The sequence below is a fragment of the Giraffa tippelskirchi genome, chromosome 1 (assembly GCF_054371585.1).
Source record: "Giraffa tippelskirchi isolate mGirTip1 chromosome 1, T2T-mGirTip1v1.2.pri, whole genome shotgun sequence".
Lineage (NCBI taxonomy): Eukaryota > Metazoa > Chordata > Mammalia > Artiodactyla > Giraffidae > Giraffa > Giraffa tippelskirchi.
The window spans coordinates 110,558,541-110,583,083 of record NC_137275.1 but is presented as its reverse complement, the minus strand read 5'-3'; the positions used below and the strand labels follow the sequence as shown (position 1 = coordinate 110,583,083).

The 24,543-nt window shown below is 48.2% G+C and overlaps 2 protein-coding genes across 10 annotated transcripts in view; both read right to left on the bottom strand.

Moving 5' to 3' along the window:
• The window catches only part of LOC145506257 (olfactory receptor 4A47-like), a 249,206-nt gene that overhangs the window by 189,852 nt on the left and 34,811 nt on the right, over positions 1–24,543 (bottom strand). The window lies entirely within an intron of this gene.
• Positions 10,814–24,543, bottom strand: part of LOC145506098 (liprin-alpha-1-like) — a 117,136-nt gene continuing 103,406 nt past the window's right edge. For 8 of the 9 annotated variants that reach the window (XM_081489903.1, XM_081489926.1, XM_081489915.1 and 5 more), the window contains 6 exons: positions 21,978–22,079; positions 21,343–21,507; positions 18,270–18,491; positions 15,826–15,975; positions 12,958–13,181; positions 10,814–11,150 (listed from right to left, as the gene is read on the bottom strand). In XM_081489903.1, coding sequence (XP_081346029.1) covers positions 10,832–11,150; positions 12,958–13,181; positions 15,826–15,975; positions 18,270–18,491; positions 21,343–21,507; positions 21,978–22,079 — 1,182 coding nt within the window. In that variant the 3' untranslated portion in view covers positions 10,814–10,831. Of the gene's footprint in view, positions 11,151–12,957; positions 13,182–15,825; positions 15,976–18,269; positions 18,492–21,342; positions 21,508–21,977; positions 22,080–22,980; positions 23,389–24,543 lie in introns of those variants that run through there. The other variant, XM_081489907.1, reaches the window with a different exon arrangement.

Below are 24,543 nucleotides of genomic sequence, written 5' to 3'. Positions count from 1 at the left end.
AGAGTTAAAATCGAACATAACTGGGGAAACACGATGCTACAAATAGGAAAAGTGGGAAAGTTTTTACTCAAATTGTCACTTGGTATCAAAGACCTATATAATAACAATGCTTAATTTTCTTGGTTCTCTTTAAATCCCTTGAAAGTACTTGAAAATTGAACAGAAATCAGACGCTGTGGAAATACTAGATGTATTAGTAGCTAAATACAGTGTTTGAAAACAATTCAGTGTACAATTCAGACTTTTGCAGAATTTGAACAGCAGTGAACATCTGCAAGAATGTAATTAATCTTAACCCAACGAAGCTGGTTTTCCTAAATCCTAGGCATGACTCCCTGACTGCAGTGAGGGGTCCTTTGCCTTACTCTGACTGCACAGGTCACACTGTCTCAGTCTCCTGCTCTGTGAACGCTTTCTCTTCCCCACCTCCCTATTTGGAAATGTCCCCTGATTCGTATTAGGTCCTTTTCTGTTTCTGTGTAAACACTTGTCCTAATTTATCTCATTTAATTCCTGAACTTTGAAACCGTCTATCAACTTAGGAGTCCCAATTTTTGGATTGGCCCCGAGCTCCAAAATGTTTATTCAACACCCTCACTTGAATGTCTACAAAGAGAAAAACAAATATCATGTGTTAATGCATATATATGGAATCTGAAAAAATGGATATAGGTTATCTTATTTACAAAGCAGAAATATACATTCAGACATAGGGAACACATGAACAAATGTATAGACACCAAGGAGAGGGAGAGAGGATGAATTGAGAGAACGGGATTGACACACATGTATTATTGACACTATGTATGAAGTAGGTAACTGATGAGAAGGTACTGTATAGCTCAGGGACCTCTACTCAGTGCTCTGTGACCTCGTAAGAGTGTTAGTCATGCAATCGTGTCCGACTCTTTGCAACCCCATGGACTGTAGCCCCCCAGGCTCCTCTGTACATGGAATTCTACAGGCAAGCATACTCGAGTGGGTTGCCATTCCCTTCTCCAGGGATCTTCCCGACACAGGATTTAACCCAGGTCTCCCGCATTGCAGGCAGATTCTTTACTGTCAGAGCCACCAGGGAAGCCCATGGTGACCTAAAGGGGGAGGAAATTCAAAAAACAGGGGATATGTGTATACGTATAGCTGATTCATTTTGCTGTATAGCAAAAACTAGCACAACATTGTAAAGCAACTAGACGCCAAGAAAAATTTTTTTAATGTATCAAGAAGGACCAGACATTTTTATTCACCTCAATGCAGCCCACCCTCCCATGTGAGTCAAAGCCACCACATTCCTCCCACGACCCAACCAGCTGCTCAAACCAGGAATCTGGGTCTCACCCCTCAGAGCCTTTGTGTACCCTGAACCACCAGAAGGTCCTGTGACACTGCCTTGCGGTGTGTCCTGACCTGGGTCAGCGTCTCCTCTCACGCCAGCTAGTCCTCTGCTCCCTCGTCCTCACAGAGCAGCTTTGATGACCTGCTCTGCTCTGCAGTGTCCGGTCTGCAGGCTGAACCAGAGAGAGTTGGATCTGTCTCTCACCCCTCTAACATCCTTCACTGACAGACAGTTCAGATAAAACCCATCTTCTGCCCCAGTCTCGCCAGGCTGTGCTCAGGCCTTGGCCTTGCCCTGAGCCTTTCTGCCTGCTCACCTGCCTTTCCTTCCAGACCAAAGGCCGTCTCCTTGAGGGCTTGTGGACAGCAAACTCGGCTCCTGCTCAGAACCTTAACGTGACATGTAAACCTGCTCTTCATTTATGTGGACCCCTGTGCCCATATTTGGCAAGCGTGGCTCTTTCTTCTTATTGAGACCTCTGCTTGAACATTGCTTCCTTATAATATCTTAACCTGGCCAACCTGTTCTTTTTTTTTAATTTGATTTTTTAAAACTGAAGTAGTATAATAATGAGTACAATTCAGACAGTAAAGAATCCGCCTGCAATGCAAGATACCCAGGTTCGATCCCTGGGTTAGGAAGATCCCCTGGAGAAAGAAATGGCTACCCACTCCAGTCTTCTCGTCTGAAAAATCCCATGGAACAGTGGAGTCTGGCAGGCTATAGTCCATGGGATCCCAAAGAGTCAGCCACGACTGAATGACTAACACTTTCACTTTTCTGTGTTGATTCATAGTGTGCTAATTACTTCTGTACAGAAAAGTGATTGCTATATATACATATATATACACACACACATACATATACCTTTTATTTATATTCTTTTCCATTATGGCTTATCACAGGATAGTCAATGTAATTCCCTTTGCTGTACAGTAGGACTTTGTTGTTTACCCATCCTCTATATAAAGCTTGTGCTGTGCTGTGCTTAGTGGCTCCGTCGTGTCTGACTCTTTGTGACCACATGAATTGTAGCCCTCCAGGCTCCTCTGTCCATGGGGATTCTCCAGGTGAGAATGCTGGATTCGATTGCCATGCCCTCCTCCAGGGAATCTTCCCAACTCAGGGATCAAACCCGGGTCTCCTGCATTGCAAGCAGACTCTTTACCATCTGAGCCACAAGGGAAGCTCATATATAGTTATATATGATATATACAAAGCACCCAAAATAGTTTGAATGAATGAATCGGTTTTTCTAAGGATTTGGAACCGAGGGCAAGGCAGGCGGTCATGTTGGTGGGCCCCTGGACGTCCCCGTGTGGCCGTGCTCTCACCCTGTATGGCATATTCGGGTCACCTGTTAGTGTAACAACCAAAGTTACCAGTCACCCAAATTCATTTACTTTTCAGAAATATTCTTTTCCAAGACTTCAAAAATGTTATCACTGGTCATCCTAGCCAGCAATCCCTGAAACCTCCATCTTTGAAAACCTCAAGACTCTCTCCAAAGCAAAATAGGAAATGTTAGCTTTCCTGAATTGTGTTGCTTATCAATTATAACAATAGATTTTCCTTGTATAAGCCACATTTCTCCAACTCTAAATGTGACTGTCAATTTCATATATCGACAGAGTATTGCTCTTCAATCTAAAGCAATTTTTTGAGAGAATTCACATAGAATATACAATAGCTATCTATGTCATGCATAAATGAAAAAATATGATTTTAAAAATTATCTTTATCTCTGCACTTTGGACATAGACTGATATTCAAAAGCCCATTTAAGGCTGCCTCTAATTGGAAATTTGCATTCACCCTTTCCATTTTGTAGCAACAGAATTCATGAATTAAAATAACCTGTTTTAAATTATTTTTCAAATCAGAGACTCCAAACCTTACAAGAAATTTAGTTAAAACTCCAAGAAAAAAGTAACATACTACAAAATTATTTTCACCACTTTTAAAGTTAGATTCTAGTACATTAGTTATATATGTTAATTTGAAACAAAGTTCATATTTCTGGAATAGTAATTTTCATATATTTCAGAGAGATTAGAAGTCAGAGAATCATTCTCATTAAAGAAGGAGAAATGCTTATGATGGTAAATGGGTCTCATATGACATTAAAAGCAATGTGTATTGAAAAGAGGTATCAGGTGTTTCTGGAGGATATTTTCCTTTGGGTTTGTCAATACCATTTTAAAAATTGTTTTTTATTTATCTGACTGTGCTGGGTCTCGTTGCTGCACAGGCTTTTCTCGAGCTGTGCAGAGCGGGGGCTCCTCTCCGTTGCAGAGTGCAGACTTCGCTTTACAGGGGCTTCTCTTGTTGCAGCCCGGGCTCTGGAGCACAGGCTCAGTAGTTGGGGCACACGGGCTTAGTTGTTCTGGGGCAGGCGGGATCTTCCCGGACCAGGGACTGAACCCTCGTCTCCTGCATTGGCAGGCGAATTTATTTGTTTTGAAATGGAAACACAAGATGCGTCTGACTCCCATGTGAAGGCTGGAGCCGGTCCTAGGAAGGAGCATCAGTTCTCACGGAGCAGATGTGAACAAAGCAGAGCCATAACCATGACTTAACTTTTCTTGAAATCAGTAAATAAAGTTCATGTCATCATATAAAAATCCTTCCCTGGTGGCTCAAGCAGTCAAGAATCCACCTGCAGTGCAGGAGACATTGATTGGATTCCTGGGTCAGGAAGATCCCCTGGTGTAGGAAATGGCAACCCACTCCAGCATTCTTACCTGGGAAATCCCATGGACAAAGGAGCCTGGTGGGCTGCAGTCCATGGGGTTGCAGAGTCGGACACGACTGAGCGACTGAGCACACACACTAGTCTTACCCATTGAAATAGCAAATATAGTTTTTGCAAAATAATATTTCATTTTGATGTGTGACTGTGAAGTATTTAAGAAATAGACAAGCTGGAATTTACATATCCAGGCATGTATTGTTGTTTGCCTTGGGAGATTATTAATGATGGCAGTGATGCCCTTGTTTCAGTGATAAAAGTGAGTATTTTTCAGCACCAAATGTGCCAGCTTTGTTCTAAACACTTTAAATAGTTTTAATTTGTCCCTGTAAACAAGCCTATGAAGTAGGCTTTATTATTTCTCCATAATATAGTTGAGGTTGAATATATGGAAAATGAGATTCAGATGGTTGATGCTCTGTGGAGCATCCTTGTGTGAGGTTTTAGTGAAGATAAGGACCTGGAGCGGCAGGCAGGAGAGTCCAGGCAAACCATGGGCTTGCCATCGAGGCCCCCCACATGGGAGGATGCGACACCCACAGATGGGACCATCACCTGTGGATGTGTGTTGCTTTGGGAGACTTTGCTAGAAGCTTCCGGTGAGATCTGTCTCTGGTTATGCAGCCAAGCCAGGCTGACTCACCTGCACCAGCAGTTCCTGGTTGCTCTGGGAGTTGTCTGGGGTTAGTCTGAAACTGCTGCAGTGGGACACCCGCCCGCGATGCAGTAAGGAGTTTCATGATGCAGCCCCCACTTTGGGCTTCTTTTCCCTTCGGGTGTCTCAGGCCCATTTTCCAGACCGCATCAGAGGCCCACTGGCTCATCCCCAACAATGGGCAAAAGCCACTTCTGCTGTTGGCGATTTCCTCTGACGGTGAAAGGAACAGTGCTTACCTCTGCCCACAGCGGGCTTTTCTTTGACCTCTTCAGTTAGTGTAATGCCATCAGCATGTCAGCAGAGCACTGTTTTCTAGATGGAACACAGGCTGGTCATCTTGATCAGCGGTTCCCAACCTTTCTGGCATCAGAGACCAATTTTGTGGAAGACAATTCTTCCCCCAGCCGGCGATGAGGGGTGTTTTCAGGATGATTCAAGCTTTCCATTTACTGTGCACTTTATTTGTAATCTAACCCCACTACTGATGATGACAGGAGGTACTGAACCACAGCCTGGAGACTGGGGACCCCTCCTCTAGATGGTCAAGGACCGTCTACCATCCATGCCATGTGGCACCCTCTGATAAGTGTCACAGGAAAGGGACCCCTCAGTGACATCCTTTCAAGAGTCCACAGGGAAATGGAGGACCCGGGGGAACACCAGCCTCCTGAACATCCTCCTGATGAGGTCCCATAATACGCTTCCGCCCCCAACCCCCATGATGCTGTGAAAGTGCTGCACTCAATATGCCAGCAAATTTGGAAAACTCAGCAGTGGCCACAGGACCGGAAAACGTCAGTTTTCATTCCAATCCCAAAGAAAGGCAATGCCAAAGAATGCTCAAACTACTGCACAACTGCACTCATCTCACACGCTAGTAAATGCTCAAAATTCTCCAAGCCAGGCTCCAGTGATAGGTGAACCGTGAACTTCCAGATGTTCAAGCCGGTTTTAGAAAAGGCAGAGGAACCAGAGACCAAATTGCCGCTGGACCACTGAAAAAGCAAGAAGAGTTCCAAAAGACATCTATTTCTGCTTTATTGATTATGCCAAACCCTTTGACTGTGTGGATCACAATAAACTGTGGAAAAGTCACCAAGAGATGGGAATACCAGACCACCTGACCTGACTCTTGAGAAACCTGTATGCAGGTCAAGAAGGAACAGTTAGAACTGGACATGGAACAACAGACTGGCTCCAAATAGGAAAAGGAGTACGTCAAGGCTGGATGTTGTCACCCTGCTTATTTAACTTCTATGCAGAGTACATCATGAGAAACGCTGGGCTGGAGGAAGCACAAGCTGGAATTAAGATTTCCGGGAGAAATATCAATAACCTCACATATGCAGATGACACCACCCTTATGGCAGAAAAGTGAAGAGGATCTAAAAAGTCTTTTGATGAAAGTGAAAGAGGAGAGTGAAAAAGTAGACTTAAAGCTCATCAGTCAGAAAACTGAGATCATGGCATCTGGTCCCATCACTTCATGGCAAATAGGTAAGGAAAGAGTGGAAACAGTGTCAGACTTTATTTTTGGGGGCTCCAAAATCACTGCAGATGGTGATTGCAGCCATGAAATTAAAAGACACCTACTCCTTGGAAGGAAAGTTATGACCAACTTAGATGGCATATTTAAAAGCAGAGACATTACTGTGCTAACAAAGGTCCGTCTAGTCCAGGCTATGGTTTTTCGAGTAGTCATGTATGGATGTGCGAGTTGGACAGTGAAGAAAGCTGAGTGCCAAAGAATTGATGCTTTTGAACTGTGGTGTTGGAGAAGACTCTTGAGAGTCCCTTGGACTGCAAGAAGATCCATCCAGTCTATCCCAAAGGAGATCAGTCCTGGGTGTTCATTGGAAGGATTGATGTTGAAGCTCAAACTCCAATACTTTGGCTACCTCATGCGAAGAGTTGACTCATTGGAAAAGCCCCTGATGTTGGGAAGAATTGGGGGCAAGAGGAGAAGGGGACGACAGAGGATGAGATGGCTGGATGGCATCACCGACTCGATGGACATGGGTTTGGGTGGACTCCGGGAGTTGGTGATGGACAGGGAGGCCTGGCGTGCTGCAATTCATGGGGTTGCAAAGATTCGGACACGACTGAGCGACTGAACTGAAAAGAAGTCTTCACTAAGAGATAATCTTGTATCAACCTAGAGGGGTGGGATGGGAAGTGAGATGGAAGGGAGGTTCAAAAGGGAGGGTCTATATGTGTACCTGTGGCTGATTCATGTTGCGGTTTGACAGAAAAGAACAAAATTCTGTAAAGCAATTATCCTTCAATTAAGAAATAAACTCATTAAAAAAAAAAAATAGATGATCTCTCCTGGACTCCCAGCTTTTCCGCTGGTCCTGGGTCTGAGGACAGGAAACAGTGGTGGCAACAGTGTGGGGAACAGCTAACCCCTTCAGGGTCCAGACGGGTCTCACTTATACCTTTGCGCGAGTGGTTCAGCCAGGGGAGGTTTTAGGAAGCATGCACGGCGAAGTATTTTTATAAACAATGAGTGCGCTGTTTTAACCAACTAACCTGTGCCTTTTTAATGAGATTCTGTAAAGAATACTGATCCACTGCAGCCCCACAGGAGCTTGGTGACAACAAAGTGACTTAGTGCAAAATACAGCTGAACTCATTTAACAGCAGTTGGATAAACTGTGCACCCTCCCCTGATCTGTAACAACCACCCTCAGACAACAGAAGGCTAAAAGGCTAGAAATTATCCACATGGAACTGAACAGGGATCAATCTCAAATTCAAGTTAAAAGAAGCATTTATAAAAATCAGAAAACAACAAAGAACAGACGAAGGAAGTGACACCCCTGGGTTGACTATAGACTCCATGGAGAAAAACACCTGCCTCAAAGTCAGGGACCACGGCCAGGCCCTTCCCCCGGGCCTCCTCCTAAGGCAGGCCTCTGGGTCCCCAGCCTGGCCGCCCTCCCCCAGGATGGGAGCCCGCCCCACGGGTGCCCACGTGACTAGGACGGGCAGTACCGTGTCCTCACTTAACAAGAGGGCAAAGCAGGCCACAAAACGGGCGAGCCGTACACCCAGGTCACAAACCCCAGGGTGACGGTGCTGCTCTGCTGTGCCCGGCAGAAGGGTTCCTGGGCACTGCGCTGCCTGAACTGGAGCGCAGCTGCCCGAGTCCTGCGGAAAGCCCCAGGAGTGCTCGATTAGCAGGCTGGAAGCGAGAGAGGGACAAGGCAGGCCAGCCCTCGGGGCACTGGACTCCAACAACAGGGGCTCATCCAAGTGACCCGAGCGGAGAGGCACCGAGCTCCCTCCTGATGCTCCCTCCATCAGGGATGCCATGATGGACACGAGAGCCTCTGGAGGAAAGCGGGCTGGACGGCACCACAGCTAAGTGTCCAGGCTCTGATCAGACCAGTCCCCACCGCACTGCTGGGTGTGCAAGCCTGGGCATGGTGCCCAGCCTCTCTAAGCCTCAGTGTCCATGTCTGCTGAATGGGGATAACAGCAGCCTGGACCTCACCTGGGTGTCTGTGGGATTAGATGACAGGCTCGGAAAGCACTCTTCGGGGTGCCTGGTGCACAGAGTCTCCTGCACACTGCTACCCACCGTCATTAAATTGGTTTCCCCCAATTCTAACATCTATGGTTCTGATTCGGTCATTTCTTTTAAAAAACCACTAAGTGGAAATTCCATGGTGGTCCAGAGGTTAGGTCCAGAGGCACTTTCACTGCCCGGACACAAGTCTGATCCCTGGTTGGGAAACTAAGATCCCGTAAGCTGTGCAGCATGGCCAAAATAAATAAGTAAATAAAATTTTAAAAATAATAAATAATACTACGTCCATTATAAATAAGCATGAGATGATTAGAAGGCAAACAAGTGGGAGAAAGGCAAACTGTTACAATTTCCCCAAGGAATGACCCATTTGCAACAAAATCATCAGCATATTTTAAGTGGTGGGTGAGTTTCATCACTTCCATTAAAATGTCAAGTATTCACCGGTACATAACCACATAGCGTTCATTCATGTAAAACGATAAAGACTCTTTAATACTTCATCGAGAAACAAAGGCATGCTAAATTACTAAATAGTTTACCTTTCGACGATGCTTCCTTAAATCACTAGGCTGATAGATGCATGCAAAGAAATGAAGAGAAACCAGATTTATTGCGACTTTGAAGCTAAAAATCCAAGAATCCGTATAGGCAAAGACAGTAAAGCAAAAATGACAGCAAACATATAAGTGAGATGAAGATTTAGAGAACATGTAACTGGAAACAGAACATTTTCTTGGACCACAGAAGTTAAATAAGCTATTCAGGATTTACTAGAGAAACACTATACATTATTCCTCAGCAAGATACAATTCTATTCCAACATCATGATTTGTTAAAGCACAGCATTCTGTACAACGAAGGGCCTTAACAAAGGGCCTGAGTTTTCTATTCTCAGCCAAACTTCCCTATAACTTAGTTTCTCTTAATAAATAACATGTTATACTTCAAAATAGTAATTTAACAGATGAGGAAGTTACCATAATACCTTTTTTAACACTGAACAAATCTAACCACCTATTGGACGTTAATGTAATATCTTTACGTAGAATCTGATTTCAAACTTCTCAAAATAAATTCATTAAAGCAGGTACCCTGTGAAAATATATAAGAATGAAAGCTAGAATAATAGCAGGTGGAGTCTTTACATTTTATGAACCATAGAAGATACATTTTAAGAGAGTCTAGTAGAGACATTAACCGTGCAAAAGCTGATGAGATTTACAGTCTTAAGTACAAGCACCAACACAGAAAGGATATTGTGTCAAAAGTCCATTAATTCTACACTTAGAGGATCATTTCTTTATGTAAGCATAATCTCATTTAAGAATCACACATGTTACGTAGTGTACTATCCATCTACATTCTGCTTGTAACTGCATAGTGATACAATAATTCAAACTTCCTGCTGTGGGAGAAGAACATCATTTAATGAGACATGACGACAAAGCACAAACCCGACGAAAAGGGACACACGCTGTGGACCACAGCACTGCTATGACCAGAGCAAGTGGGAGGGCGAGGGAGGGGAGACGGATGGGTAAACTACAGCCTCCGGGTGGGGGGATGGGAGGCTGGGGTCTGGACTGACGACGACTAAGCAGACAACAGTATGAGACAGGAAATCAAAACCAATGATGAAAGCAGACACACCGTCAGAGAGCTCCAACAACAAGGAAAAAATATACAGAACTGTTCTTTTACAAATACTCGGAAAGAAATCAAGCATGAAACCACAGAGAAATTTCAAAGAATTTTAAATACCAACTAATTAGCCAGTGATGCAAATTATAAAAACAGTGTGTCAAGAGACCACAAAATGGACTAGTTACCACTTCATCTGCAGCTAAAATGATTCACCGATAATTTAATTATATGCTAACTAACAATGCAGCTACAATGAAATGGGTGGTAACAAAAAATAGTGATAGTACAAGTGCAGTTACAAAGCAGAGTGTTGCAGACATGATTTCATGGGGTAAACAGCAATGCACTCACAAAACCTAAGCTAAACACGCAAGAAAGCTGGAACATGTGCTTTAGAGCCGCACACTCTGTCACCAAAAGCCCTAGGTCGTCATCCCATTTTTAGACTCGGAAGAGCGAGGAAGCCCAACTTCTTCCCTGGGGCCCTGGGCTTTTAACCTGGTTTCACACGCAGAGCTGGCCTGAGCGTGCGGCCAGGTCCAGCAGCAAGCAGACCAGTTTAGCTTCTTGGTTTTGTTCCCACCGCATGCCCTGCACCCTGCAGCCAGGCATCCCCAATGGAAAACGTGCTGCACGGTTTTCACACACCATGAGACCTGCCTATGGTTACTTTCACGAAGCTGTCTGCTCCCTGAGAACAGAAAACTTCCCTGCAGCTGCTGTGCCCAGCACAGGCCAGGCCCAACGTTACAGAGGCAGGCTCTGGCTGAGTTCATGATGATGTGGCTAAGCCGGCGGTCCAAACATCAAGACTCACTTGTCGCTGTGTGATTACGGAATGATTAAAGACTAGCCAGTTTTAAAAATCTTACACCTCTGAGCGTAGCAAATGTATATCTGATTTTATTCTGGGTAAAAAGAGAAAAAAACAAAAAAGAAACAAATAAAACACAAAACCAGTGTGCTGGGGGAGGGACGCAGCAGGGAGGCCAGAGTCTTGATGTCCAGCTTGTCTACCTCTTGCTCCGGGCTGTGCAGCCTCCTTTGGGGCTTGGAGCGCCCACTGCTGGGCAGGCAGGAGTCGGCAAGCGAGGAGGTGGGACACAGGTTGAGGGAGCTCACAGATTCACGACGACGAAGGTTGCCTAAGCTCCCCCTGCACACTCTGCTCTCAATCTCCTCGACCCGCTGCTCCGTGTTCTCCTTCTCTTCTTGGATCAACCTAAAATAGAATAAAACTCTTCACCTGCCTTTGTCAGCAGAGGAACGTGTCTGGACAACAAATGTGGGCTTGCATTCTGTGTCACGATTAGCAAATTCCAGGAACAGTTGCTCAACTAACATCTCAGCAAAAAGGTAGGACTTTCCCTCTTTTCAACAGTCTCAAACTTAGAATAATTATCATTGAGTCTTACAAAGTGGCCCCTGATCGTTCACGTTTGATTTGACTGATTTACTCTAACATTCTGACGGGGCCTGGGTGGCGCCTCTCTCCCTGTGAGGAGATAACCTGAAGTTGACAACCTTCACCTTCCCCGCTCTCAGGGCAGAGATGCACGGCAGTGCCTCAAGTCTTTTCCACTGGGAATCGGGAACTCTGTATAATCAAACAGCAATTCACGAACAAGCTGGAGTTTCTAAACACAAGTCTCCAGACCAGATGAAGTGCTGAGTTGATTTTTTTTTTTTAAGGTTCTATACATACAAACGCATCACTTGATGCAGTTCTCCACCAGCTTTGTGTGAGTTTCTGGATTCATGTCAATGTGCTGCATTAACCTGTAATTCATGGTTACTGCTTTTCTCCCCTAATGTGTGGTGGATGATTTTATACAGCAGTTTAAATACTCGATTATGCAAATAAAATGATTTTCAAATTTAACTACAAGATTCTTACAGGTCGTAACCTCTCCAGTTTCACTTCTGCTTATACATACTGGAAGTTTTTCACCGTTGATAACAAGTTGATGGACAGCATTTGCCATTTACATCAAGTTAACTTGTGGCATAAGGAAAAATCACCTTTACCTGACAACGTGCTGTAAAAATAAAAATATTAATATATAACCGTTCCAGATTACCTGCGGGGACGGGGAAAGACAATCTTTCTGAGCTGTCTGTGCTCAAAGCCGGCCCACAGAGCAGTCTGTCTACGGCGTCAGAAGTGCAGGCGGCACCACCTGCGTTTGCTGGTTGGCCGTCACCCCCGCCTTTCCCCCGGGCCCCCCGTGCTCGGCCGACAGGAACGGGCACCTCGGCCTGGGCTGACGTGACAAGAACAATCTGAGCAGCGGCTCTGCCAGGTCCTGTGCAGGGTCACCGGCCTGCGACCAACTCTGAACGTGGACTCGGGACAGGAGGCATGGCTGTGCGGGTGTGGTACCAGGCAGATCTCGGGGCCCCCAGCCACCCGGCTGCACCCAGACCCAAGGCCCCCTGTTCACCACGAGGCCGGCCTTTGGATTCTAGCCCGTTTTGTAAATTGTTATAACTGCCAAGACGGTGTCTAAGGAAAACATCTTCAATATACTGATGAGATGAGAAAAACTCAAACACATGTCCTTGGACCACTGTCTTACTTACAACAAGCCAATCTTCACACTGTATTAACTTTAAAAGGAAAATGCAGATCTGAGTGGGAATTTGCCAACCCCAAAACCCCAGCTTTTCTGTTCTAGGTGGCTTTTCACCAGAACGTGGGCGGCTCCGAAGGACACACGAGGGCGAACCCTCAGTGCCGGAGGGTGCACGGGCCACAGGGGGACACCGCCTTGGCACCTCACCCACCTTGGGGCTCAGAGCTGAGAGGGGAACACCCCACAGCGCCTCCCCACAGAGTGCTGACAACACACTGTGGACCGAATGCCCTGGCTGACTGAGCTCTATAATCAAGGGCCATCTCGGAACTGAAAATTCTTGAAGCAGACCTGAAGTCAGTTTTCTTACTAGGGAACACTCAAGACTTGTCTAAGGAGAACAGCTCCTCAGAGAAACCAAGTTTCCAGGAAGCTGGGCTCGGGCGCACCCACCGGATCTCTTCGTTGATGCCGTCCAGCTGCTCCTGAAGCATCGCAGTCAGAGTCTCGGCATCGCCCTGCCCTCTGGGCGACAGCAGAGCGGCCGAGCTGCAGAGGATGGCCCTGTCGTCCTCGCCGTCAGACACGTCCACGTCACTCTCGAACGCCTGGGCCACGCTGGCCGGCACGCTGGCTTCCTTGGCGCGCTCGCAGTCCTGTTTCTTCGGGGTCTGCACCTGGGCACGAGAGGACCACGTCTCGTCAGTGACCACGATTTTACATGGGAGCCCTGACTTTGGATAAATGGGCCATGCTTATGAGACACTGTCATCTCTTAAGCGAGCAGTACTGAAGAAATGGGCAGGAGGAGAATCCAGTTCCTAGATGGCCTGGTGACATTCAGGTCTTAGCGTGGACGGAAGGCAATCCTATGAGGTTTTTCATAAGGGTGGGCTGATGGAGTCAGAGACAAAAACCGAAAATTAAAAAAAAATACATCCATGCTTCCTTCAGCCAGGCGGAAGGAAAAGAAAAAAAAAATCCTTCAGCTCCGCAGCAGCTGGGTCCACCTCAGCCGTCATCACTTGTACTAGTTCACCGAGGAGTACAGTCCTCACAGGTTCCCAGCCCTCCGTTTTCCAGGCTGGTCTGAACACCTCAGACAGGAGCGAGCAGGGGCAGCCAGGGGACCGGAAGGCCAGCCCCCCGCGGCTCTCCTCTCGGGGCACAGGCACTCGGGCTGTTCTGGGGGACGGCCCCTCACACCCCAGGGGTGGCTCTGTCATCAGAGATGCCCGGGAGAGTGCCTGCTGGGCCCCATCCTGCTCTTCCACTCTCACACCTCACACCCTTCTCTCTGCAAATCTCCCCCCTGCCCCACTCTCAACCCAGGTCCTGCCTTCTTTTCCCAGACATGACCTCAAAGCAACCAAGGGGCAGCCTTGAGGGGCTGGTTTGCCGGCTCCCTGTCCCCCGTTGCCTGTGCCCTCACCCTCTGTCTTCGTCACAATCCCTCCCCAGGGCTGGGCCACCCCCTTCGCTGGCTCCAGCACCTCCTGCCATCATTCCTGCTCCGCTCCAGCGAACCAGCTGCCTATGGGTTCACCCCCATCAGCCCGGTCAGCACATCCTCTCCCTTTTCTCACCTTAAAATCGCACAATGGGAACCAGCAGATTCCTCCTCCAGGGCTCCCTGCAGCACCCACTGCAGGTCTCTGAAAGCTCCCTGGGAGCGGCCTCTACTGTCCCCTGCCCCACCCGGTCTCCAGCTCTCTGCAAGCAGGTGGTGTGCCCCACCCCGCAGGGCAGTTCCCCGGGGGCGCCAAGGAACCCATGTTATCAAGCCCCCTCCCCTCCTTGCCCCCGCAGCATGTCTCTCCCTGGGCTCCAGGCCCCTCCCTCTCTGGGGTTATTCCTCAGTCCCTCGCGCCCCTTCTCAACCTTGGAATGTGGGGCACCCCACGGCTCTACTCTTGCACCCCATCTCTCTCCACCAGCACATGCCTGGTGACTTTACCATGCTCGTGCCTTTAAATGCCATCTGTATGCCCACGACCCTGAGTCCTCTCCCGGATCCAGGCCGGAACACTCAGCTGCTGACGGGCTCGTCCACTTGAACAGGGCTGAGGCCGGCTCTTAGCTCCCCACCCCAGTGCCCTCCTCACTTCAGGAAACAGGCTCCGGCCTCGAGCTGCTCAGGCCTGAGCCCGGGGTCCTCCCTGATGTGGCCCTCTCTCTCCGTTATCCCAGCTTGTTGACACGACCCTTGATCTATCTCCGAGTGGCTCCTTCTCTTCCTGCCTCTGGGGCTCTGTTCAAGGTCACCCTCCTGGTGTCACCTCGTTGGCCACCCTGTTCACACTCAATCGTCCCCCCTTCCTTGGACAACTCGGGCACTCTGGTCTCCTTTCCCTGCTCGTTACTGTCCAACGGGCTGCGCGGGCTTAAAAATGGATCCACAAATTCTTCCATCCTCCTCCCTTCAAGAGGCAGAGGGGGCAACTCCTGCTCAGCCCCTGAGCGAGGCAGGACTTTGCAGCTCACTCTCGCAAACACAAGTCAAGGTGTGCGGTTTCTGAGACCGGGGCGCGAAAGGCCCCGGGATACACCCCGCACTCTCGCTCTCAGAGGGTGTTCCGAGGAAAGCCAGGCCATGAAGAGGTCCACACGGCAGGGACCTGGGCCTGTCCCCACCAGCCAGGTGAGTCTGAAAGCCTGCCATCCAGCCCTGGGGGGCCTTCCCATGTTTGCGTCCTCAGGAGGCCCTGAACCAGGCCCACCTGCTGCAAAGCACAGAAACTGGACTGTGACCTGCTCACTGGGAAGTCACTAAGCTTTGCAGTGATTTGTTACATGGCAGTGGATAAAGAACGCACACCGTTTTTAATTCACTGCTGGAGTCCTAGTTCTGACGATGTCTGGCCCAAACTAGCTGCTCACTGAACATGGCAGCTCAAAACACAGACATGTATGAAAAAATACATGCCATAAATGAGGCGAAAATACAAAGGTACTTAAACTTCCAATGAGAATTCTTCTCACTATAAAATGATGGGTATGTGTATCCATTTACTCGCAGGATGATTTCAATCAAAACGGTGCTAATTAGTACTGTGCTGGGCCTCACAGTAGGCCACAAGTTATCAAAATTGGTTCTTTTAAGAAAAAAAAGCATGCCTTAAAAGGAAACTCGTAGCCAGAAAAAGGAAAATGGGAAGACATAAAGCGATCTATCAACGCTTTGTTCCAAAACCATTTCAGGACCACAGTGTGAGGGGGCAGGTGCCTTACAACGTGGGAGTCACATGAAAAGGTGTTTACCTTCCTTCCTCAGGAATTCACCACTATAAAAGTCAGACACAGTTCAGTAAAAGCCGTTACCTGTCGATGCATAGAATCCTTATCTGCGATTTCATTTTCAAGTTTATCATTGAGGTCGTCGTGCACAGAGGTGGCTTCGCGCTGGGCGGCAAGGTAGCATCTCTCAAGGGTAGTGATTCGCACCTCCGCGTCCGTGTTCTGGACCATGGCCTACACCGGGCATTGCAGAGTAGAAAAGGTAAGTCATTATCATGGAACATTCCGATACACGTACGCGTAAAAAAGTTGGACTAAATCCTAAGTTTCAACTCAAAAATAAAGTTAGCGTCCTCAAAATTAAAGTCCTAGACACGGCAGTTTCCTCGGACGTGAGCAAAAACGTGCCTACTTAAAATGTCACATTTGCCACGATTGGCACCCATATGTCTGTATTAACGTTCTGTCTGGCCACTCGGTTTCCCAAGCTTCTCTTCAACATAATAAACCCAAACAGCAAAGAGTATACTAAACTACCCTGTTATTGCATGAATTCCAGGAGGAATGGTATCTGGCATGAAGTCACGACCTCTGTCTGCTACACCACACAGGCGGACTGGATCCACAAGAGGGAGGGACCTTCAACAGATCCAACAGGGACCTCTGAGGCTCGTTTCCTCGGGTAAAAGTCGGAAAACTCTCATGCAATTTCCTCAGAATTCAAGTAATAGTAATGAGTGGAAACAGAAGTCAAAGTTTAACACAACTGGAAGCAGCCTTCTCAAGCCTAATTCTTCTAAAGCAGACTTACACCACATGTATGAAAGGGTCAAACCAGGACCAGAACTTGCTGCTGGTGCAACTCCCGTCCGCCAGGTCAAAATCCACTGCAGGTCCCTCCGTAGTCGACTACTAAGTAACCAATGTGGGCAAAGGCCTGACATTAAAAGTGAAAGGTCTCAAGGCCGCTTTTCCCAGAATTCTCTACATATTGAACTCTGCCACCTAATCTCCTCCTGTTGCCAAAGAATAGTGGGAAAAGGTTATACAAGCGTGCAAATATTCTGTTTTGAGTTCTCACCTTGAGCTCTCACAGAGAATTACTCACACCAAGCTACTAAACAAGGACACCTGCTGTAGCACATGTCGGAGGGGTTCTGTCTGAGACGGTCTCACGGGGCAGGGGTGGGGCAGGGTGGGCGCTGTCTGTCTGCCTACAAAGGAGAGGTGAGGCTCACAGGAGGAGGCCCGAACCCTCAGCACTCTTCTCTTTTCACAATGACCGTTAGGCAGTTTCTCATCAATCATGACAGCCGCAGACACGACCACCAGAAACATCATGACTCTACATGGTCACACAGCACGGGCCTGAGGCTCTGAGGGTGAGCAAACGCCACTCGACCTGTCTGACCGCCGGTATCAATGTCACACATCCCTTCAAGGAGCAGAACCTCAGAAAACTAGAGAAGACGGCCAGGCAAGCTGCCTCAGCTGGGCCCACACAGCGGGCTCCCATCTCTCCGAGAGAACGGGCTCCACAGACGTCACCAGACTCGCCTGAGTGAACCCGAAGGAAATTTCAGCATCATCAGGTATACATTCGACAGGCAGGTGGGGGAGATGAACTGGGAGACTGGGGTTGACGTATGTACACTACTGAGACTATGCGTAAAGTCAACAACGAGTAAGGACCTACTGTACAGCACAGGGCAGTCTACTCAGGGCTCTGTGGTAAAGTAAATGGGTAGGAAATCTAAAAAGAGGGATATATGTAGACACACACACACACACACACACATATATATATATATATATATATAAATATATATATAAATATAAATATATATATATATATATATATATGACGGATTCACTTTGCTGTACAGCAGACATTGACACAGCAGTGTAAAGCAACTGCTAACTGCTAAGTCGCTTCAGTCATGTCCGACTCTGTGCGACCCCACAGACGGTAGCCCACCAGGCTCCCCTGTCCCTGGGATTCTCCAGGCAAGAATACTGGAGTGGGTTGCCATTTCCTTCTCCAGTGTATCAAAGGGAAAAGTGAAAGTGAAGTCGCTCAGTTGTGTCCGACTCTTAGCCACCCCATGGACTGTAGCCTACCAGGCTCCTCCATCCATGGGATTTTCCAGGGAAGCGTACTGGAGTGGGGTACCACTGCCTTCTCCAATACAAAGTAAAGCAACTAGACTCCAATAAATGAATGAATGGATGAATGAATTTTTCAAAGAGGAACACACTGGGCACCCTAGAACTTGTAGAAATGAGGAGTCCACACCCAGGGTGAGCACAGCGCTAGGGATGCCCTCATGTTGCTCCACTGCCAATGGACCGCCTGGACCAGGCCTCTTCTACCGCAGAGATCTCGACGCAGAGGCGGGGAGGCCGCCAGTCGCGGTCTCGCCAGCGCTCTGCTCCTACTCACGCAGCCATCCCAAAGCTCAGATCACCGGGAGAACAAGGGACCCACATTCCACCTCAGGACAACAGACACGTCCGCTGTCACTCACTGCGCGGACATCCCGCTGTAGCTGTCTTTTCGCTTCCTCGGACGTGAGGAGCTCCTTCCTGGCCGTGTCCAGGTCCTCCTCCAGCTCTCTCACGTAGGCAGAGAGGTTTGCCAGGCACTCCTTCAACTGGCTCTGCTCACCTGACTGCCTCTCGATGACTTCCTGGAGCTCGATCACCTTAGCCAGGTCTTCCTCGTGGCTTGGGGAGCCGTCGGAGGATCTCTAAGGGAGAAAGGAAGCCTTAGACAGCCTTGTTTTGGGAGGCAGGGAACACAGCATTTCCGGGCAATCGGTGAGGTCAAAACTTTCTTCTGCACTCTGGGAGCTCACACGACCCTCACAGCCACTCAGATCTACATGGTGCATTGCTGACAGGTCCCAACAGCCCCGCACAGACTGGACGGTAAGGCGAGAACCAGACAGAGAGCGAGACCGAGGACTTGCCTTTCCATCAAGCACCCCGTCCGTTAGTAGCTTTCCCCAGTTATTCTGCTCTTTAAGAATCATCTGCTAAACGTGAAGTCCACCGGACTTTAGGAAGCATCACTACGAACAAAGCTAGTGGAGCTGATGGAATTCCCGTTCAGCTATCTCAAATCCTGAAAGATGATGCTGTGAAAGTGCTATATTCAATATGCCAGCAAATATGGAAAACTCAGCGGTGGCCACAGGACTGGAAATGGTCAGTTTTCATCCCAATCCCAAAGAAAGGCAATGCCAAAGAATGCTCAAACTACCGCACAATTGCACTCATCTCACGTGCTAGTAAAGTAATGCTTAAAATTCTCTAAGCCAGGCTTCAGCGATACGTGAACCGTGAACTTCCAGATGTTCAAGCTGATTTTAGAAAAGGCAGAGGAACCAGAGATCAAATTGCCAATATCTGCTGGATCATCGAAAAAGCAAGAGAGTTCCAGAAAAACATCAATTTCTGCTTTATGGACTATGCCAAACAAAGCCTTTGACTGTGTGGATCACAATCACCTGTGGAAAATTCTGAAAGAGATGGGAATACCAGACCATCTGACCTGTCTCTTGGGAAACCTGTACGCAGGTCAGGAAGCAACAGTTAGAACTGGACATGGAACAACAGACTGGTTCCAAATAGGAAAAGGAGGACGTCAAGTCTGTGTCCTTGTCACCCTGCTTATTTAACTTATATGCCGAGTACATCATGAGAAACGCTGGGCTGGAAGAAACACAAGCTGGAATCGAGACTGCCGGGAGAAACATCAATAACCTCAGATATGCAGATGACACCACCCTTACGGCAGAAAGTGGAAAAGAACTAAAGAGCCTCTTGATGAAAGTGAAAGAGGAGAGTGAAAAAGTTGGCTTAAAGCTCAACGTTCAGAAAACTAAGATCATGGCATCCGGTCCCATCACTTCATGGGAAATAGATGGGGAAACTGTGGAAACAGTGTCAGACTTTATGTTTTTGGGCCCCAAAATCACTGCTGATCGTGATTGTAGCCATGAAATTGAAAGACGCTTACTCCTTGGAAGGAAGGTTATGGCCAACTTAGATGGCATATTTAAAGGCAGAGACACTACTTTGCCAACAAAAGTCCGTCTAGTCAAGGCTATGGTTTTTCCAGTGGTCATGTATGGATGTGAGAGTCGGACGGTGAAGAAAGCTGAGTGCCGCAGAATTGATGCCTTTGAACTGTGGTGTGGGAGAAGACTCTTGAGAGCCCCTTGAACTGCAAGGAGAGCCAATCAGTTCATCGTAAAGGAGATCTGTCTTGGGTGTTCATTGGAAGGACTGATGTTGAAGCTGAAACTCCAATACTCTGGCCACCTGATGCAAAGAGCTGACTCATTGGAAAAAACCCTGATGCTGGGAAAGATGGAGGATGAGATCAATCGATGGCAATCATCGACTCGATGGACATGGGTTTGGGTGAACTCTGGGAGTTTGTGATGGACAGGGAGGCCTGGTGTGCTGTGACTCATGGGGTCGCAAAGAGTCAGACACGACTGAGTGACTGAACTGAACTGAAAGAAGTAAGTAAAGACAGCAAAACTCCACTTCGAAAAACTCAACTCTAAACTGAAAACAGAATATAAAAAGAAAATTCACGGTGATGCTATCCATCCCGAATACAACCAGGTGATTAGAGTCAGAATTTGTCTTCTACTGGACAAATGGGTACTTAAGAGATTCTGTAGCTCTGAACCACAAGTCTAGTTTACTAGTCATTAAAATAACCCAGGTGGGCAGGTCCTCAATCAGAAAGATAAATAACCTCTGATGTCCACCACTACAGCCTTCATACTTTTTTAAAATGAAAGGATGCAAATTACAAACCCTTAACTGAAATTACACGATGACTGATCAAACTTACCCCGTTACATGTGGCACCTAATCCTTCTTCTAACAAACTCCACCTTTCGCGTGCTACTCATAATCGCTCTCTCAACTCAAATAAAAGGGGCCGAGTCACTGTGTGTTGATGTGTGCATATACCTTAGTGCACTTCTTATTGTATACTCACCCTAATACATGGCTACTGTAATAGAATACCTTTAATGTCTCTCATTGATCTTAACGTTAAGAAAATCTCCTTCTTAACAGCTTTAAATTCTAAGTTTGAGACAACAAAACGTTATCCTAAATTAATTCTATTACCCAGTTTTTAAATGCAAATTGATATACAGAATATAATCAATCTTGAGTCATTTATGCCAACTAATACTTTTTAACTGCGGGCTTCCCAAGTGGCTCAGTGGTAAAGAATTTGCCTGCCAATGAAGAGGGCAGGTTCAATCCCTGGGTCAAGAAGATCCACTGGAGTAGAAGATGGCCACCCAGTCCAGTATTCTAGCCTGAGAAGTCCCATGAAGAGAGGAGCGCGGTGGGCTACAGTCCACAGGGTCGTAAAGACTCGGACATGACTGAGCATGTATGCAGGCAACGCTTTTTAACCATATAAAACTCTGTCTTCTTACAGAAAGAATCTATTTACAAAAATTCAAGAAGCTCAAAAGTCAACTAGTTACATAAATACGTGCAGCATCCACCTAACAAGGCAGCAAGTGTACAAATTCAAGACGGCCAGGTGGCTGGTACCTTCTCGTCCAGGGCCTTGTGGTGCTCGAACAGCGATTTCAGCGCCCTGAGCACCTCCACCTCACTGGTCATGCCGGCTGGGGACTGCGCCTGTTGCTCATCCGCCGTCATCCGGAGGGACGGCATGTACTGGGAAACCAGGCGCTCCAGACGCTCCAGCAGCAGCTGCAGGGCGGGGCCAAAAGAGCACCTTCAACCTCATGCTTGAATTCAGGGCCGATAACTCCTCTCAGCCTCATGCTAAAGCCGAAACCATGCTAAGGCAAGTCGGAATCCTGCCAGTTCAGCCTAAAGTTAGAGTGGACTTCCACAGTGGCCCAGTAGTTAAGACTCCACACTTCTGCAGGGGACATAGGTTTTAATCCCTGGTCAGGGAACTAAGATCCCACACAAAGTGGAGCATGGACAAAAATGTAAGTTAAGAGAACTCCCCCCTCAAATGTACTAAAATTACATTAGCTCTCATCATAAATTTGAAGCAAGGTATGAGAACCCCAAAGTGATCCACCTCGGTCTGCTCAGAGGGAAGATGTGAAAAATAACTTGAAAACAGACAGAGTTTAAAGACAGCAACACGGAGCCCGGTGGTGACCCCCGCAAGGCAAATGTCAACCCGTGACAATCCCCCTACTGACCCCGGTGTTGTTCCTTTCGGCTTTCAGCTCAGCGATTTCTTCTTCTCTTTCAAGAAGCTGCTGCCTGCATGCATTTAGTCCTTTGGTAAGCGTAGCAAAATCCTAGAAAACAGTGAAATGAGTAAGTAACTAAATGCAAACACAAATTAAAAAGAGAGCAAGATGCTGAAGACTGACCCTGCCAAGTCTTTCCAAGATCCACACAAAGGATCTCCTTGCCCCTCCAGAGAAGAGGGGTCTGCTGACCCCAAGACCACACAGACCACCACAACTCAGACCGGCCTGCAGCCTCCACCTCGACCTGACAGGCACGTGGCAGGGGAGAACCCGGAATCCAAGCCTGCCTTCTCAAGACCCAGGGACGTCTGAGAAACTTTCCTAAACATAAATCCAACAACAAAGTGCATAAAGAGATTCTTAAACAACACACAGACAAGTGACCTAGAATCACTGGGGAGAGTGAAGAAAAAAGGAAAGGTCTACAAGGCCACCAGGCTTTGGAGTGTTCCCCTGGGAAAAAGGCTGATGGCACCCCAGGGCCATCCGTTAGCCTGACTCCACTGAAGTCACCCAGTCATTCAGTAAACAGTGCCCAACACTTGCAAGAGGCATGTAGTAGACATGTGAAGCTATGAGGGTGTATGTTATACACGTAAGCAGTAGGTACCCGTCATTAAGATACTGGACACACTGTCCTGTGCTTTGTAAGATGAGAGACGTTAAGAGGCTTAGCATTTCTGCTTCAAGGACGGACTCTCTAGCTCGATCCACATGCCCCAGAGACTCATCCAGCCAGTGTTTCCCTTCTTGTGGGGCCTCCGCCCATCCTCCAAGCAGCACCTGCACAACCTCTTACAAGGTAAACCTGCTGGGGTCGATCCTGCCCACTAAGGCCGAAATGCCCTGGCCGGCAGGGCCCACAACCGTGCTAACAAGAAACACGACCCCAGTGCTTCACCGCGTGAGGGCCGATCCGACGAGCCCAGCCTCCATCTGCTCTCACCTCAAGCAGCTCTGCATCCAGGACTTGGGCCGCGTCCAAATTCTTCCTCGTCTTGGCCTTTGCCTTGGGGTAGCAGCACTGAAAAAGCGCCCAGACGCGGGCCTTTCTGCGACCCATCCTCACGGATGGGGGCAGCCCCCCACTCGGGGGCAACTGCTGGTTCACTACCAGATACCTGAGCACCGGAGCTATCACCACCACTATTCACACTACGACCATGGCTATTCACACCATGAACATCACTCTCACACACCCCACTCTCACACCCCACTCTCACACCCTCCTCTCACACCCCGCTCTCACACACACTACTCTCACACACACAGCTCTCACACTATGACCACCGCTCTCACACTATGTCCACCAGCACCGGTGTCTCAAGAAGAAATGGCACGAAGGCTCTGCCTCCAGCACGTCTCCCAGGAGCCCGGAACCCGGAACCCACTCAGTCACAAGGGGCTCCGTGGTAACAGGGGGGCTGGGCTCAGGCCCACCATCAAGGGCGCCGAGAAGGGGGAGGGGCTGCCAAAAAGACGGCAGGTGAGTGTGGGGTGCGGGAGAAGGAAGGCCGTGCCCACAGCTCAGGCCCACCGTCAAACATGACCCTGCAAGGTACTGGTTCACAGTTGAACCGAACAGTATGAACTGCTTCAGAAACCACCACCACTAGGAATGAGCATGTCTTCTAAGTGGACTTCTGCCCCTCCACCCCCTAAACAAGCCTCCAGTGAGGCTAGTGAAAGGGCACCCCTGAACTCAAGGGCGTCCCCAGAACCCACCCAGCTGAGGAGGACTCACCACACTAGCTGCCCCTCACTCTCACCCTGAGCTCGGTCCTCCCTGACTGACTCTCTCAATCGAGCTCAGCAAGGGCTTGACCAACCTCGCTCCAGGCACTTAACATGAACCCACAGTGGGTACAGGGGTTCACTCAACCTGTTGCGAACTCGCTCTCTTAACTTCAACCCTGGGCGGCCAGACAACTCTGCCCCGTGGGGGCTGCACGGTGGAGGTTCAGGGGTGTCCCTGCCTCGAGCCCCGACAGCCAGCGCCTCCCAGACCCCCCTAGGTGCTGCCCCTCCCTCCGCCCCCGAGTCCCCCACCCCCTCTCCCGGCTCCACTCCCACCCTCGCGGCTCTCCACTCACTGGGGCACAGGCCACACTGCTCCTGGCTCAGCCGGGACCTCTGCTGTCACTTGAGGACCTCAGTCCTGAGGGTGCTTGGGGTTCTATATCCACCCATCTCAGCCATTACAGACTCCGGGAGAGACACAGGACAGTTTGGGGTCCCGCCCGCAGTTCACCCGGAACACATTCTGTTTTTTTGGCTTTATCTACTGGAGTTTTCTGAGATGTCTTTTGAAAACCTCAACTGTTGCTTTCAGAAAGACTGTAAAATCACTGTACTCAAATTTAAGAATAAAATCTTCATTTTCAACCTTAACGTGAAACTGGAGGGAAGACTAAAAGCAGTCATTTTTTTCAAACTGAAAAAGTAAACTCGCATGTGACCACGTCACAGAATACACGTCACCGAACCCCTTCCCCCTCAGCCTTCACCT